General features: G+C 34.3%; 1 protein-coding gene across 2 annotated transcripts in view; it reads right to left on the bottom strand.

The window, feature by feature from the left end:
• BRAF (B-Raf proto-oncogene, serine/threonine kinase) overlaps nucleotides 1–17,341 on the bottom strand; it is a 131,434-nt gene that overhangs the window by 48,409 nt on the left and 65,684 nt on the right. For both annotated transcript variants that reach the window (XM_084896749.1, XM_084896750.1), the window contains exons 6-9: nucleotides 12,594–12,742; nucleotides 11,542–11,661; nucleotides 6,338–6,497; nucleotides 853–889 (exon numbers count right to left, since the gene is read on the bottom strand). In XM_084896749.1, coding sequence (XP_084752875.1) covers nucleotides 853–889; nucleotides 6,338–6,497; nucleotides 11,542–11,661; nucleotides 12,594–12,742 — 466 coding nt within the window. The remainder of the gene's footprint in view (nucleotides 1–852; nucleotides 890–6,337; nucleotides 6,498–11,541; nucleotides 11,662–12,593; nucleotides 12,743–17,341) is intronic.

The following is a 17,341-nucleotide window of genomic DNA, read 5'->3' as shown; positions in this document are numbered from 1 at the left end:
AGACAAAGCAGGTCACAGTGAAGAGACCAACTCTAAACAAGATAAGCAGGTATTGCAGGCCTTCCTTATTAGACAGAAGACAGCTGAAAAAGTAAATATGGGGAATCATCTAGAAGAAAACTTGAAGACAGTTTCAAATACCATCTCTTGGAAAACATTATGTGGGGGTAAATTCTTATTTAAAAAGAATTTTCTTATGCAATGTTTTCTTATGCCCCCGATTTTTACTGGGTGCTAGAGTGAAAAGTCAGATAAAAATTCTGTAAGAAATCTCAATTTAATTTCTCAGGTGCTTATTTTATTTACCGGACAAAAAAGGGCAACTAGGCTTCTTTATTAGGGATCCATTATGTAAAATGTACATTTCAAACCCTTTTAGAAGACTGAGGGAAACAGGTGACAATATCTATCAAATTGAGAAGTTGTGACAGACAATCTAAGGGATTCCCCAAGAACGATTTAGAAAAATCAAGTTTTAATGGATTCTAAGCTTAATATTTAAATATTGGTGGAGGTTTCCAAAAGAAAATTTGCATCTCCAGCTTTGGAGAGGGTTTGGAATCAATAAAGTGGGTAAAATAACTAAGAATCTCTCCTTAACAACCTTTTAAAATTATAGGTAGTACATTTAAGAACCATTTTAATGTCTACTTTTTCTCTATTCATGTTATAAGTTAGTTAAAATTTTATTAGTGATAAATGATAAATACTAAAGGAGACAAAATAATTTGGGTTTTCTCTACACATTTTTCTCTGTGTCTGTGTTTCATGAAAGAAGCAAATATAAAGGAGACAAGCAGCAAAGCAGTTGCATTTTTCCTTGAGTTTTAAAAAACTGAAATCACCACTTACCTCCATCACTACGAAACCCTTGGTCTCTAATCAAGTCCTACAAATAAATAGTAATGTATATTTTATTCAAAGCACGTGGTAAGAAAGTAATAACAACACTGAATTTTTCACTAAGCATGAACAGAAAGGTTAATTTAAAATAACTGTCTTATAATTACTTCACAAAACAGAAAAAATATGAAATTAGCTAGTAAACACGATAAAATAAAAATTTGAAGCAACCTAATCCTATATTGAAGAGATTATTAGTCCTGATTAAATGCTGAAATCCATTTCAGGCCATTCAAAACCAATGGCTGCATCAATTCTTATAAAAATTCTACTGGCACATATTAAGAGCCATAAAAATGTTCATACCCTTTGATCCTGTAATTCCACTTCTGGGAATTTTTCCTAAGGAAATAATTCAGAAGAAAAAAGTGATATGCACAAAGATGTTTAGTGCAGCATTATTCACCATACTAAAAAATTAGAAATAATTATTTCCCTCTTCTAGGCTTTTTGACATATTGGCTCAGTAAATTATGGTGTATAAATTTAATGAGTATTATGCAGCTACTAAAATAATTATAAAAATTGAATCATGAAATGTTTATAATATAAAAACAATAAAAAATGTACAATGATTACAGTAATAAAAATATGATGTGTAAAGACACACTAGATGGACAAAAATAAAAATGGCTCAAACAAGAATTTTGTTAAAATCTGTCATTATCAAGATGTCGTGTTTTTTTTTTTTTTTTCCACAGACAATGTTGGAAATGAGGGGAAGAGTCTTCTGGCAACACAGTGCAATTTGGATATTAATAGACAGAACTTAGATTAATGTGTTTGCTCAATATAATTTAAATGTGAGGAAATGAATGGTCCCAAATGTCTCTAAATAGGCTTAGAGGGTCTTTGCAAACAGACAGCTTTTTGTTTAAGGGCAAGAACAAAGAGTATGTTCTTTGCAAAAGTATTTCTACCATGTTCAATGTACCCTATAAAGCCTTCAACATTTTCTACAGAATTATCAACAAATACTCATAGATCTGCAAACAAGGTGTTGTGTGGCTACCAATAAATATAAATCCTGGAGGGGTCTCACTAACTTTCTATGTAAAGATACTTTCATACTTTTGCATATACTATTTCCTTAACAAATGCCCTTTCTTCCTAAAACCCCAACTAGTGTATTGAATGAACTCCTACTCTTTCATCTTTTACAACCAGGCTTAAATGTTGTTCATATCTGCTAAATATTGCTAGATCCAACCAGGTAAAGTATAATACCCTCTTCAATAAACTATCATTATATATTTTTGTGATTATTTATTTACATATAATTCATACATTAGATTATGACTCCACTGAGGGCAAAGGAAAAATAAATGGTAAATAAGGACTGAAACTGAGTGAAATGATTGACAATGAATGAAAATGCTAAAGGGTTTACATTTCATCTTGCAATCAATGGGAAGCCAATGATAGTTTTGGAACAAAGAAAGAGATAATGATAAAGGTGTAAAAAATTAATATGGTGGTAGCATAAAGAACGGAATGGAGAGAGAGAAATCAATGCCAGGAAGTCCACTTAGGAGAGTAATGTAGTAAAGTAAGTAGTTCAAATGAAATATAAATACAGGTCCAAATGGTGGTGGCAGTAAGAAGAAACCTGGAATGCATATCGAAAGGAAAAAGTGATAGATTGTGATTTTAATCTTAGGGGAGAATGAAAATGCAAAATATAAAGATGACACTCCAAATGCTCAAGCCTAAGAGAACAGAATAGTGGTGACAATAAGAGATAAAGCAAAATAGCCTAAACCAGCAATTTTCAACCAGTGTGTCGCAAGAACTTTTAAAATATGCTATACTTGCCCTAACTGGTTTGGCTCAGTGAATAGAGCGTCAGTCTATGGACTGAAGGGTCCCGGGTTCAATTTTCATCAAGGACACATGCCTAGGTTGCGGGCTCAATCCCCAGTAGGGGGGATGCATGAGACAGCCAATTATTGATTTTCTCTCATCATTGATGTTTCTAACTCTCTCCCTCCCCCAAATCAATTTTAAAAAATAAAGAAATAAAATATGCTACAAATGATTAGTCAAAATACTGACCTCTTTTCCTTAGATTGTCAAATGAAAAAAATGACAACAGCAACACAATAGCCATCTGGTACGAATTGATCAGAATTATACCTGTATTTTTGTCAGACCAGCAAAAAAATGTATTTTTTGGTGTGCCATAGATTTTTAGTAATTAGCTTCTGAATGTCATGAGGTGAAAAGACTGAAAGCCGCTGATCTAAAGAATGTTTGTTTTGAAAGGTGAAGGTTACAATAGATGAAGGTTACAATTTTGAGTTTCTGAGAGCAGACATAACCTATAAATAAGATGTTTTCTTATTTCACTATCTGTTTATTCCCATATTCCCTTCTCCTACATTTTTCTTCCTTTGTATTCAAATCTAACTAGATCGAGGAAAACCTTATTAGTTGGGGAAATTAGTATTATAAAAAGGTCACTTAAAATGAATCCAATAAAAAGACAAAAAAATTCATAGTAAAAAGTGGGAAGAAAGTCTGATTTGGGAATTTTTCTTTAAAAATAAAATTAAAATTTATAATAAGGTTTATTTCTTTTACATTGTTATAATTTTAAAAAATATGCTAATTCTTAGAATAAACAGAGAAAGAATAAAGTTTTTCCCCCCCCTTTTTATTGATTGTTTACAGAGAGGAAAGGAGAGAGAGAGTTAGAAACATCGATGGGAGAGAAACATCGATCAGCTGCCTTTTGCACACCCCTACTGGGGATGTGCCCACAACCAATGTACATGCCCTTGACCGGAATCGAACCTGGGACCCTTCAGTCCGCAGGCGCTCTATCTATTGAGCCAAACCAGTTTCGGTAAGAATAAAGTTTTTATTGGTCATAATATCAAACTTATATGATAGTACAAATTGAATTTCTTAATTTCAAGTTCATCTTTTACACCACAATAATAGTCATTTAAATAAAAGTTTTAGCCTGGCCAATGTGGGTCAGTGGTTGAGTGTTGACCTATGAACCAGGTCAACAGGTCAACCAGGAGGTCTCAGATTCTCCTTCAGGGCACGTGCCTGGATTTTGGCCTCAATCACCAGTAGGGGGTGTGCAGGAGGCAGCCGATAGATGATTCTTTCATCACTGATGTTTCTTTTTATCTCTCTCTCCTTCTCCTTTCCTCTCTGAAATCAATAAGAATATATTTAAAAATAATTTTAGGGGACTCTACCCTTCAAGGGCCTCTTTCTTTTTTTAATTTAAATTCTTTACTGTTTAAAGTATTACATAAGTCTCCTTTCCCCCCACTGACCTCTCCCAGGCTGCTACCACCTCCCCTGCACATGCCCCCCCCCCCCACTGTCTTTTGTTCATTGGTTATGCACATATGCATGCATACAAGTCCTTTGGTTGATCTTTTAAAATGCCCCCCCCACCCATCATTCCCTGTGCCACAACCCCATAAGGGCCTCTTTCAATCCTTTGATATTTAATATGTATATTTTTATTGATTTCAGAGAGGAAGAGGGAGAGAAACATCAGTGAGGAGAGAGAATCATTGATCAGCTGCCTCCTGCACACCCCACACTGGGGATTGAGCCTGTGACCCAGGCATATGCCCTTGACTGGAATTGAACCTGGAACCCTTCAGTCCACAGGCAACACTCTAGTCACTGAGCCAAACCAGATAGGGCAATCCTTTGATATTGAAATAATTTTCATTTGAAGAGCCTATTATATTGTCATCCTTATGAATTTTGTGTTTTCTGTCAGTCCTAGACTAACTTAATTCTATGTATTTGTCCATGGCTTTATATGGTTTGAGTAGTTCTCCAGTCACTTTTTACAGTGTTTATAAAATCCTTAAAATCTTTTTTTGTGTGTGCCAGATTTGCAATAAGTTCGCATTATTTTTTCATTGAAATGTTGGATATTAATATAAAGGGGTTGAGATGCAGGCTGATATTAAATGGCAAGGGATGTCTGAGTGGAGACTAATATATTTTCCTGTTACGACAATTTTTGCTTCTCTATTCCACCTTGTAATTATGAGGGCTCATATAAGGAATGCCTGTATAATGAGACCAACCTGACTTCTAACACACATAACCACCTCATTAACTCCAGTACCCTGTTTACACAGTTTCAATTTCCTTTTTAAATATAATTATTTTCCAAAGCAAAAAAACCCCACAAACAAACAAAACCAATCTTGTGGATTTTCTGTTTCAATATTTATTACAGAGGTTAAGGTTAATCTATCCTCTTTATTCTAAAGCACAAGTTCTGAAGAACATAATATCTAATTCCAAGATTATTCCAAGGGTCCCAACCCAACACAGCTCAGACGGCAAGGGCACTTTTATCCTATTCTGTGTAACTCAGTTATTGGGATGACCAATTAAATGAATCAGTCCTACTGGATGGATCCTTTGTGTTTCATCTCTTTTCTCTTCTCTCCCTCTCTTTATCTATATCAGGGACTGGCAAAATATAATTAATTGACCACCTATTCTTATAAATAAAATTTTAGTGGAATACAGCCACATCCATTTGTTTAAAATGCACTCTCTATGGCTGCTTTCACACTACAATGGCAGAGTTCAATAGCTGTCATTAGAAATCATATGGCCCACAAGCCTAAAATATTTACTATCTGGACCTTTAGGGAAAAGTTTGTTGACCTCCTGATCTATATTATAGGGAATTTCCTCTGCCTTATTTTCTAAATCTTTTACTGAAACAAATATTTTTGAGGACTTATTATGTATTTGGTTCTAAGATAGGTGCCAAAGGAACTATATTAGGAATGGTTTCTGCTGTCTAGAAGTTAAGATCTAATTGAAGAGTCGACACTAATGTATATAGTTAAATTACAGTGTACAAGATAAGCTAGGAAAGTAAAAATGTCAAGAGTGACCAGCCAGAAGGTGGCCAAAATAACTGAAGAGGTGAGATTACAATATATGATGATGAGACCAGAGAAGATGCATTTTAAACAATGAATGATTAAAATTTAATGACTAACTTTACATTAAAAGAAATACCCAAATCAAGATGTGTATAGAAACAGAATATAATGGTATACTCAATAAAGTAAAAAAGATAAGGTAGCTTTACATGTCAAATACATAAAGCAATATTAGTTTTTAAGGATTATTTAACACAAAGTTATAAAAATTTAAGTAAAGATTTCAAATTGATTTAATGAAAAAAACCTACAACTGCATTCTTATTTTTTTCTTTATCATAAAATGGCCAAGTGGATTATCTGTTAAATAAATGAAAATAGGACTTTTACAGATGGTATCTTAAGGGGGAAAAATCAAAATAAGCCTGTAACTTGGTACTAGTTAAGCATTTAATGCCATCAGAGAAGATGGCAAGGCTTTTCTGATCTGTAATTCATAGAAGTCTATCACTTCAGTTCTAACAATGCTGGATACTTACATCAATATTGACAGGTTCTATTGTGTTTATATGCACATTGGGAGCCGATGAGGACCGATCTCGTTGTCCAAACTGATTTCGATGATCTTCATCTGCTGGTCGGAAAGGCTGTGGAATTGGAATGGATTTTGAAGGAGACGGACTGGTGAGCATTTGGGGCCTGGAAAAATCAAGTCATTCGAAGATAAGATTCAGAGCAACTTTATAGAAATAGTAACATTAAAAAAAATGGATGATATAAAGATTTCGTTGTTTTCAAATTCTCAAATAAATTGCTAAAATAAAGCATTAATAACCCAGCAGGAATAGGTTTTAAAAGTATTAGTTTAAAAAACTAATATGCCTACAACTATTACCTCCAGGGACTATCAATGATAACATTGATTCTTATCCAGAAAACTCCAGGGAAACCTACAAATGGCTAGAAATTATCTATGGTTAGTCAGCTGAAGAAACTCTTGTCTTTTAAAGTTACACAAGATTGCGCTAGGTCAGGGGGTAGGGAACATCTGGCCTGTGTGGTGGGCCATATGAGAAATCAAAGATTGTTTGGTCTAGCCTTGCTAAGACATTAGGTTGAGTTCATTAAATGCTTGATCAAATATAGCAAGTTAATTTTTAAGTTGGTAATTTTGTATGGCCTGGGAATGATGTTATAAATATCCAAATGGCCCCCCATCCCTGCTCTAGGGAGAGACTGAGTGAATAAAATCTGCCTTTTTTTTTTTTTTTTTTTTTTAACTTTTTCCATTCCTTGACAGCAAAGTCACTAAAATGACTTTTTTTAAAAAACAGAAAATATTAGGCAATTATAAGTATTTTGAGAATATGCATGTGTATTTCAGGACCTGAAAAATATTACCTGTTACTTTATCCAAGAGGTAAATTAAAATCCTGAACAACAGCAAATGATCATTTCCAAATTCAAAAGCTGATCCTGGTTCTTACAGTGTCAGTCTTCTATGTTTTGGAATATTTACTAGTATTATACCCAAGAACTGACATAAGAGACATCTAAGAATCATATACATTAAGCACTAAAGCAAATATTTATAAAAATTGTTTTCTGATGAAGCCATGAAAATAGGTTACAGAAAGGTCTATATTCTGTTACTGCAGATAAAAAGGTCTCTCTCAGCACTGTCCCCAAAATAAATCACAGAGCACACTAAATATTTGACAGACTGTAAATAGCTGTGAGGAGTCTGCCCCTCAGAAAGAGGGCTGGGAAATGAGGATCCCTTGGAAGATAACGTGAACTCCATCAGGACCAATGAATGACTTAGTACTAACAGCCTCTCTTCAGACTGGTTATCATTTTACCTCATCTTATGCAAACTCTGTATTTATTATTTAGTGGTTACAACATAGCCAGAAAGACAATGTTGTGAAGATAAAAAGATATTTTGTGAGGGGAGAGGGTTTAAAGAAGAATAGGAAGGAAAGACATACAATAGAAAAGAAAAAAGGTTTGAAGAAACAAAGAAGCCAAATAGTGACAAAAACCTTAAGAACAGAGCATGCTAACAGAATCTAAATCATAACAGCTTATAGTTTACTTCTCTGAAGCACACTATTAAGGGTAGGGAAAGAAATACGTACTTTGTTTATTCATATTAACTAAATGAATCTACACAGAATTAACATAAAAATAATAAAATGCTATGTACTTTAAAAAATTGGTATTAGCCTAATGAGAATTATAGGTAAAGACTGATAAAACTGGCAGTTAGGAAAATTAGCATGCTCCATTGGTCTCTTAATTCTGTTAAGAAACTTTTAGTTTGTGACAGAGCTGTCTTTACTTTTGCTTTAGGCAGCCAAATGTACACTCTATGCTAAAAGATTTTGGAAGCAGGTAAAATAATGTAAAATGAGAATATTAGTTTTTTGTTTTTTTTAAAGTTTGGGAAAGCGCAGATTTTTTAAAGCTATTTTATATAGGCTGATTTGAAGTCTCAAGACAATAGCATACTTTAAGGTAGGTCTTGAAAACAGAAAAAGCCCGAATTAATTACAAGATAGTCTAATTAATATAACTGATTTTATGACATCAAAGTGACAGCAACTCATTCTTGAAACTTAAGTGAATTAAGATAGCAATATGTAACATATATCAAATTAGAAATATGTATGCAAAGGACATTAGTACAGAAGTAAGAAAAACAAATCCTCGCCGAAACCGGTTTGGTTCAGTGGATAGAGCTTCGGACTGCGGACTGAAAGGTCCTGGGTTTGATTCCGGTCAAGGGCATGTACCTTGGTTGCGGGCACATCCCCAATAGGGGATGTGCAAGAGGCAGCTGATTGATGTTTCTCTCTCATTGGTGTTTCTAACTCTCTATCCCTCACTCTTCCTCTCTGTAAAAAATTAATAAAATATATTTAAAAAAAAAGAAAAACAAATACTGGATTTAATCTGGTAAGTTTTATTATGATATCTAAAGAAAAAATGGATATAATAGACAAAAAGGATATCTACTTATTACATAAAGCACGGAAGAATATAATTTTCCAATTGGTATGTAACACAACTCAGGGAATGATATGTGCTGATCCACAAAGTCAATTTATCTAGCTTTGAAGGCAAGTATATTATAATTTGGGAGAACACTCAAGTTATTATATCTTGATGTCACGAACATCTGAACCATGTCCTAATTCCAACCTTAACAAAAACAATCTTTTGATTATGATTTGGTTTCACATAAGTATCTTTCAAAGTAGAGTGTGTGTTGGTCCATCCAACATAATTAGTTTGGGCCACACAACAGGTCTATCTCTAGCTAAAATGAATTACCTAGCATTCTAAACTAGTGTTTTCTGATTTTGGTTAATATAAACCAGTATATCCCTAACTCTCATCATTTTTCGGAATTGATAAAACTGAATTTCCATGATAGCAATTCTTTACTAAAACCAAGGCAATTTATACCATATAAAGTATGTTGGCAGTTGGCAAACTGGCTTTCACCTCATGATATGTCTACCTTAATCTTGCTGCAAACCTCTTTAAAGTAGTACCAAATAAAAAACTATATATATGTTTTTACATTTAACACCTTTCAGTAAATTACCAGTTAGTTTAGGTCTCATTTTAATCTTGAATATTAAAAATTTTGAGGCAGTGACTACCTCTGTTCAGTGATATGCAACTTTTAAAATGCTGCCTTTTCAATGATGTATACATTCCAAAGAATTTTTTAAAAGTAGAAAAGTGGGCGCCTCTAATTTCTTATCCAAACTGGGCAATGTATCACTTCTCCAATGTCTTGGTTACATCTATTTTTATACGTGTTTCATGACCATCATGATTGTTACCAGAGTTAACAAAATGCAAAGAAATTCTGATATAGAACAGAATTGGCATCTACCTTTTCAAACTATCCCTATACACTTGGTAAGAGAAAAGCATCAGGAAAATAAAAGTTTAAACATCTTCCCCAAAATTTGCTCAAGACCAGAATCTACTTCAGATTACTATGAATAAAGTACCTATGGCATAGGCAAGTAATTTCTTAACTTAAAGCTAGCATTTCCATCACTGGTAAGCGAATGTCCTGATCATTACCATTAATAACTTTCAGAGAGGCCAAGCTAATTTCATTATGATATTCTGTAACTCTGCTCACAGAACTGGGATGTGACATTAGAAAGGCATCACAGTCTATATAACCTGTCAGAAGTAAATGTTATAGTTAAAGGATTAATTAAAAATCAAAACAATAACATTTTGATTTGCTCTCCTAAAATATATATAGTTGCATACAAATGATGGAAACAGCAGGTATAAGATTACTGTTATAACATGTCAAGGGAACATAGTGGTTGCATTTTCTATGTGGTCTAAAATAAGAAAATACACCCAACTCCTTAATACAAAAGTTTTTTTGCTAAAATTTCTAGCCTATTACATCTCCAGAAAGATTGGCTTCATAAACATTATAGGCCTATTGAGAGTATCATATTATTATTATTATTATTATTATTATTATTATTATTAAATGTCTCTGGATAGAAGAAATAGCATTACATTATGAAGAGAATAAGTAGGGTTAAAACTGACAATAAGTATTTCTGATCTTAATTAATTATCTCTAGAATAGTCTAGAACAGAATGCTGTGTGGAGACTTTATTTTTTCACTGTAGGCTTCCAGATATAATTTATACTTCCTCAAATCCCATAGGGAAAGAGTAAAAAGACCTGTGTAAGAAATGCTTCAAAGTAAACCAGCAGCTTCTAAACTCATCATCATCTCTTTTTTCCCCTAGTAAGAAACTTGAATATGTGGATGACTATGTACCTCTTTATCCTTCACAACTAATTAATAGTATTAATTTTTCTTTTACATATTATGAATATTCATTCCTTCTGTATGCTACTACCACTTCAATTTGTCTTCATTGCTTCTCACTGTCTTCACAACCAGCATCCTAGTTGGCCTTCTTTACAATAGACACTTCTCTACCAATTTATCTGTATATCACTATTAAGTGATTCTTTCTTTAAAACCATTTTGATCAGGTTAGTCCTTTGCTCAAAAAACCTTAATTCTTTTTTACCTTCTTACGTGTAAATTCCAACCTAAATTCCTGGACTCTCTAATCTAGTTTTACACACACTTCTCGACTTAGATTAGGCTCTCTTCACTATCTCCTAAATATACCACTGCTATTTCCTTTATTTATGCAATTTCTAATTCCCACACCTCCACCCTGGCCCCACTTCCTGCATCCCAATCACCAGGCTTTTATTCTCCAGGCTAATTCAGACTTTAGGATTCTTCAATTTAAATCTCACTTTCTTCATTAAATTATCTTGACCACTCTCTCTCACTATCCTTTCCTCCTGTAAACAAAAAATATTTGTCCTTATCATATAGTTTTAAATACTGTGCCATAAACTATAGATTTTAATTATATATTATTTTTATTGTTTGCCAATGTCTCATATGTTAATGCTAGGTTTCTAAATGGAAGTCATGTACCGGTACTTCTATATCTGATATTACCCAATAAAGTGATGAGCACAAAGCAGGGACTCTAAACCCCGTGTATCTATACCAAATGTGTATATTAAATACCTGACTGATGTAATAAGTTTATTACAATCCAGATGTTGAAAAAGTTTATAGTAAACTAAAGATCCAAAAGAAACCAGCTCAAATAGCATGCCACTTGAACAGCAGGAGTCAAATCATACCCAAAAGAGTCGGAGGAGTGTGTGGAAGGGGATGATCCAGACGTAAGGGTAGTCTCTGCAAAGGAGGCCTCCTCCTGTGGTATTGGGTGGTGTTCAAAAAACTTGGAGACAAACAGCAAACTGTGAGGCAAAAACAAAAACAAAACAAAACAAACCTAACTTGTGCAAAACCCAGAAGCTTCATACATCAGAATACATTATAGACTTAACAGAAATATGGGAGATCAAATTCCATTTTTAGAAATGGTTGTTAAATTCAATTAGTTGTGTTTTTGGCTTATTTTTAAAAATTAAATCGTATTTTAAAAGGTAAGCTCAGAATCTGAAAGTAATTGTTGTATACAGCAAATTTCTACATATCAGAAGGGAAAAATCATGCTTTAAGGAATTAGAAAAAAATGTAACTATTGCAGTCAGATTATATCATTATAATATGCTTTAAAATACAGAGTTGAATTCAATTTGCTCAAGTGATCATAAAAAGTAGTAACATCTTAACAGCAGCAGCAACTACAACACACAAAAAGATTAAAAGAGATTGTCTAATTTGTTAGAGAAACTCTAGCATAAAAAGCAAATAAAAATTTTAGAAAAAGATACACTAGGTATAAAAATTTTATATTTTACTTTTAAATAAATTGGGGGTGCAGGTGGGGTTAAAGGAGGTGGAGATATAGAAATAGAGAAACAGAATTTACAAAAATAGCTGACAGGATCAGATCCCTTGATCTATGGTCCAAAAATATAATGGTTAAGTTAATTGAAACAACTGCTCTCCTCCCCAAAACTATAAGTGATTTCTATGGGTAAAGGATCTTTGTTAATTGAAAGGGAATATAAAACATAAATGAAATGTGTAGCTGAACCAGAAGTACAATTTTGGAGTAAAATACAGGATATACTACATACTACTCTCCAGATACACTTAAAGAAAATTCCCTGTAACAACTCTCTATTGGACAAAAAATTCCCACAGACTCTAAGACATACTAGTTTCACATTCAGAAAAATTAAATGTAAAATGGTAGGTAGAAATCTTTTTGATTACTTACTCAAGTTGGTCATAATTAACACACATCAGTGGAACCTCTGTACTACAACGCTGGTGAAATTTATAACCACATGTTTGACAGCGGAAACCCTGGAAAAGCAGCTTTCGACAAAAGTCACAAAAGGCTAAGGTGAAAAAAGTTTTCCGTACCTACAAAGTAAAACATCATAGAGAATTTCAAAACTTGCAAGTATCTTTTTAGGAATCAACTTATTTACTCTCTTATTTAAAATAGCAAACCTTTTACATATTTATAGTATGAGAACTGCCTTACACGCTAATGTACTCAAATAAAAACCAGTGGCTTCAACATAGTAGATAGACTATGTATTATCTCTCACCCAATAACCAATTTAAAAAGTCAGAAGTCTTGTTGGGAAATGAATAAAAAATTCAAAACTAATTTCAATCTTGACTACATAAAAATAAAAGAAGAGATTAGATACGAAGAGGGAATAGAACTTAAATAAAAGATAAAGGTACAATTTAATAATTATACAAAAAGAAAGAAGTTACAAGATGCTCACTAGTATTACTATTTAAAATCACAAAGATATCCAACAGAGAAGCCACAACCCCCCCCCCCCAAAAAAAAAAACCACAAAAAACAAAAACAAAAACAAAAAACAAACCATTGGGAGGAGGGAAAATGTAAAAACATTTATTTATAATTATAAAGACAAAGCTATTTGTAATTTTATGAACATCGAAACAACCCTGCCTAAACTTACTAACTAGGATAAGAAACAGGAAAATCACATAAAAGACAGTAAGAACACTTAACAAACCGTTGTTTTGTTAGAGGACTAGAACACCTAACTGCATTTGTGAGCACTCCTCTGTGAAACTTAAAAGACAACATGTAAACACTCCACATCACAGACAAATGCTCTCCGACAACGATTTTCAACCTTTTTCATCTCATGGCTCACATAAACTAATTACTAAAATTCTGCAGCACAACAAAATATATATTTTTGCCATTTTGCAAAAAAATGGGTATAATTTTGATTAATTCACACAGGATTGCTATTGTAGTGTTGGCTACTGTCATTTTTTTATTTATTTGATAATCTAAAGGAAAAGAGGTGCCTCTGATTAAACATCATGTATTGCATGTTTCAAAAATTCTTGCAGCCCACGAGTGTGCCTCTTGTGGCACACAAACACCAGCGCATTTCCTGTGGCACCTCCGAATGAAAACAGATGATCTACCACTCCTGGGTCACATAAACAGAATGATCCTAGGGAGGCTCTCTCTTTTTTTGTTGTTTTAGGGATGGTCTACCTTGATAACTACCAAAGCTAGAAACTGTTTAAAAAGTATTAATTTGTGTAATTAATAAGCAGAAAACATAAGGTTAAACAAATACCAAAATGTTAACAATGGCTATTTCACAGTGGTGAGAGCATGGGTGATTTATATTTTGTCCTCTGTTTTTTTACTGCATATTCTCAATTTATCCAATTTTTTCAGACAGTTTTAATAAAAAACTAAAGTTAAAAATATATTTTGCACTATGACCCAGGACACATCTATATTCATATAATAATACTTATCCTAACTACATACATATACATTAGAATTTTCTAATCTATTACAGGCAAATGCTTTTCATGAATTATTAAATTGAACACAATACCCACAGTTTACCAAGCTCTTCCCAATAAACATATTAACAGGTATAAACGTTATTTAAAAATGTTTCATCAAGAAATGGCATCTTAGAAAAGAAAAGAAAAGAAAAGAAAAGAAAAGGAAAGAAAAAAGGAAAGAAAAGAGAAAAGAAAAGGCATCTTGGCATATAATTTTTCTGGCTTGTGAGAACATTTAGGTAGTTTTAAAAATGTCTTTTGTTTTATTCATCTTCTTTTCTATTACTGGTATCACTTTCTAGGGAATTTAAAAAGGCAACTGCTTGTTTTTAGCTTTGTTCCTTTTCCATTTGTTTCTCGATATACAAGAAATCAGAAGATCTTTAACATTTACGTGACCACTATTTGACAAAGTCAAGAATCTTTTTTGCTGCTAGCATAATTTCAGAAGACAGAGCACAGAAAAATACAAAACTTTCGCATAGGAATAAGCATTTTATAGCCACCCGATTCTCTTTGCTAACCATTCAGACTTTCACTCCCCTGATAATCTGCATCATGAAACCCTAATTTCTCTTCCTGCATTAATTTACTTAATTGCAATCTTTCTTACTATCACTGACTTATAATTGAAAATTATGTGTAACTGGTTATGTGTATATGTAAAGGAGAACAAGAGAGAGAGAGAGAGAGAGAGAGAGAGAGAGAGAGAGAGACAGACACACACACACACACACACGAGGGGAGAAGGGGGAAGTAGGAGCAGAGAAAAATACCTGAGAGGAGAAAACATGGGTATGCACTTTAGTATAAATTGCAAGTGACAAATACAGGATGGAGCAAAAGTAGGCTTATAGTTGTGACTACATGAAAAGTTGTATTATTTACTTTTTTAAAAAAATATCTTTTTAATTGTTTTTTTTTACAGAGAGGAAGGGAGAGGGATAGAGTTAGAAACATCAATGAGAGAAAAACACCGATCAGCTGCCTCCTGTACACTCCCCACTGGGGATTTGCCCCCAACCAAGGTACATGGCCTTGACTGGAATTGAACAGGGACCTTTCAGTCCGCAGGCCAACACTTTATCCACTGAGCCAAACCGGTTAGGGCCTGTATTATTTTCCATACGAAAAACTATAAACCTACTTTTGCACCACCCTGTACTTGTATTTTTAAGTATTCATTTGTCAATAAAGGTGAACACGAGAAGGTATTTCTTTTCTTTTTGTCACAATTTAGACTTATTCTGAATTTGAGCATATTAAGACACGGATGTTAAAATAATGGGAGGCATAGACCAGGCAATCTGCATGCATTAATTTGTAAGGTGTGGGGCTGTCTGAAGGAAGACATTAACCTGAGTGCCTACAGAAAAATGGAAGAGCTAGACAAATGACGTCTGTTTCCAATCTTGTTTCCCGACCTTCCCGGCCAGCCATCACCCCATCAGTTCTCAAGGACCCTAGGGATATAGGCAAATACTGAAGGAATTGCTTTTATAACAGATGCTATGAAACCATAAGGCAGTAGCAGCATTCCTTGAATAGCCAGCAAAATCCAACCGAGATACAAAGAGAGTACAGGCTTTTACTCTTTTTTAAAAAAATAAATTTTTATTGTTCATATTATTACAAATGTTCCTCCCCCCCCCCTCCCCCGCCTCCATTGCTCTCCTCCACCAGGTTCCCACTCCACCCTCTGCCCTTTCCCCACCCCCCATTGTCCTCATCCATAGGTGCACAGTTTATGTTCAGTCTCTTCCCATATCCCCCTCTCCCCTTTTCCCCAAGAATCGTCAGTTCACTCCCCTTCCATACCTCTGATTCTATTATATTCAACAGTTAATATTGTTCATCAGATTTTTTTTTTAAAATTTCCTTGGTTTTTAGATTCACTTGTTGATAGTTACGTATTTGTTGTTCATAATTTTTATCTTTGTTTACTTTCTCTTCTGAATTCATATAATTCTGGTTTGGTGGTGATGAACTCCTTTAGCTGTTTTTTATTAGTGAAGCTCTTTATCTGACCTTCGATTCTGAGTGATAGCTTTGCTAGATAGATTATCTTTGGCTGTAGGTTCTTACTATTCATCACCTTGAATATTTCTTGCCATTCCCGTCTGGCCTGCATGGTTTCTGTTGAGAAATCAGCTGACAATCGTATAGGTGTTCCTTTATAGGTAACTACCTTCTTTGCTCTTGCTGCTTTTAATATTCTCTCTTTGTCTTTTGCTCTTGGAATTTTAATTATGATTTGTCTTGGTGTGGTCCTCTTTGGATTCCTTTTGTTGGGAGTTCTATGTGCTTCCTGGACTTGTAAGTCTAATTCTTTCACCAGGTGGGGGAAGTTTTCTGTCACTATTTCTTTCAGTATGTTTTCGATATCTTGCTCTCTCTCATCTTCTGGGACCCCCATAATTCTGATGTTGGTTCGCTTGAAGTTGTCCCAGAGGTTTCTTACATTATCTTCAATTTTCTGGATTCTCTTGCCTTCTAGCTTCTGCGGAGGAGTGTCTTCTGGCTCTTTATGTTCCAAATCTTTGACTTGATTCTTGCGATCTTCCATTCTGTTTTTAGGACTCTGTATAATATTTTTTATTTCAGACAATGTATTCTTTATTTCTTGTTGATCCCTTATCATTTCTTGTTGATCCCTTATCATTTCTTATTGATTCCTTATTAATTCTAGTTGATCTCTTTTCATATCTTCATAGGTCTTATCGATCTTTTCTAGGAAATTCTTGAAAAACATTATAAGCATAGATTTGAACTCTATATCCAGTCGCTTTTTGTCCTCCATTTCTTTCGTTTGTGATCTATTTCGTTGTCGCATTTCGCAGCTACAGATGGGGCGGAGTTTCAGGGTGGAGCCTACAGCCTTGGCTTCCGTCAGCCCCGCCCTATGTGGTTCCTGGGTCTCAGGGTCCTTCAGTACTCATTGCAAGGGCCACTGAGAGAAAGGTGCCCTCGATTTTCGCCTGCTACCAAACAGTCTAGGCTCTCCCCCAATGAGCCCGGTACTGGGGTTCAGTTCAGTTGGTAGTGGGATTGGAGGTGGCGTTCAGAGCAGTCTGGAGCCCCTGTCTCCTTCCTGCCAGGGCAATCCTGCGGCACAGCCAACCGTCTCTTCTCTGCGCGCAATGTGCGCGCCGC

Source organism: Pipistrellus hanaki (genome assembly GCF_964339955.1).
Source record: "Pipistrellus hanaki genome assembly, chromosome: 10".
In the NCBI taxonomy this organism is placed as follows: Eukaryota; Metazoa; Chordata; class Mammalia; order Chiroptera; family Vespertilionidae; genus Pipistrellus; species Pipistrellus hanaki.
The sequence above is the reverse complement of the archived record's forward strand: the minus strand, read 5'-3'. Positions and strand labels throughout refer to the sequence as shown.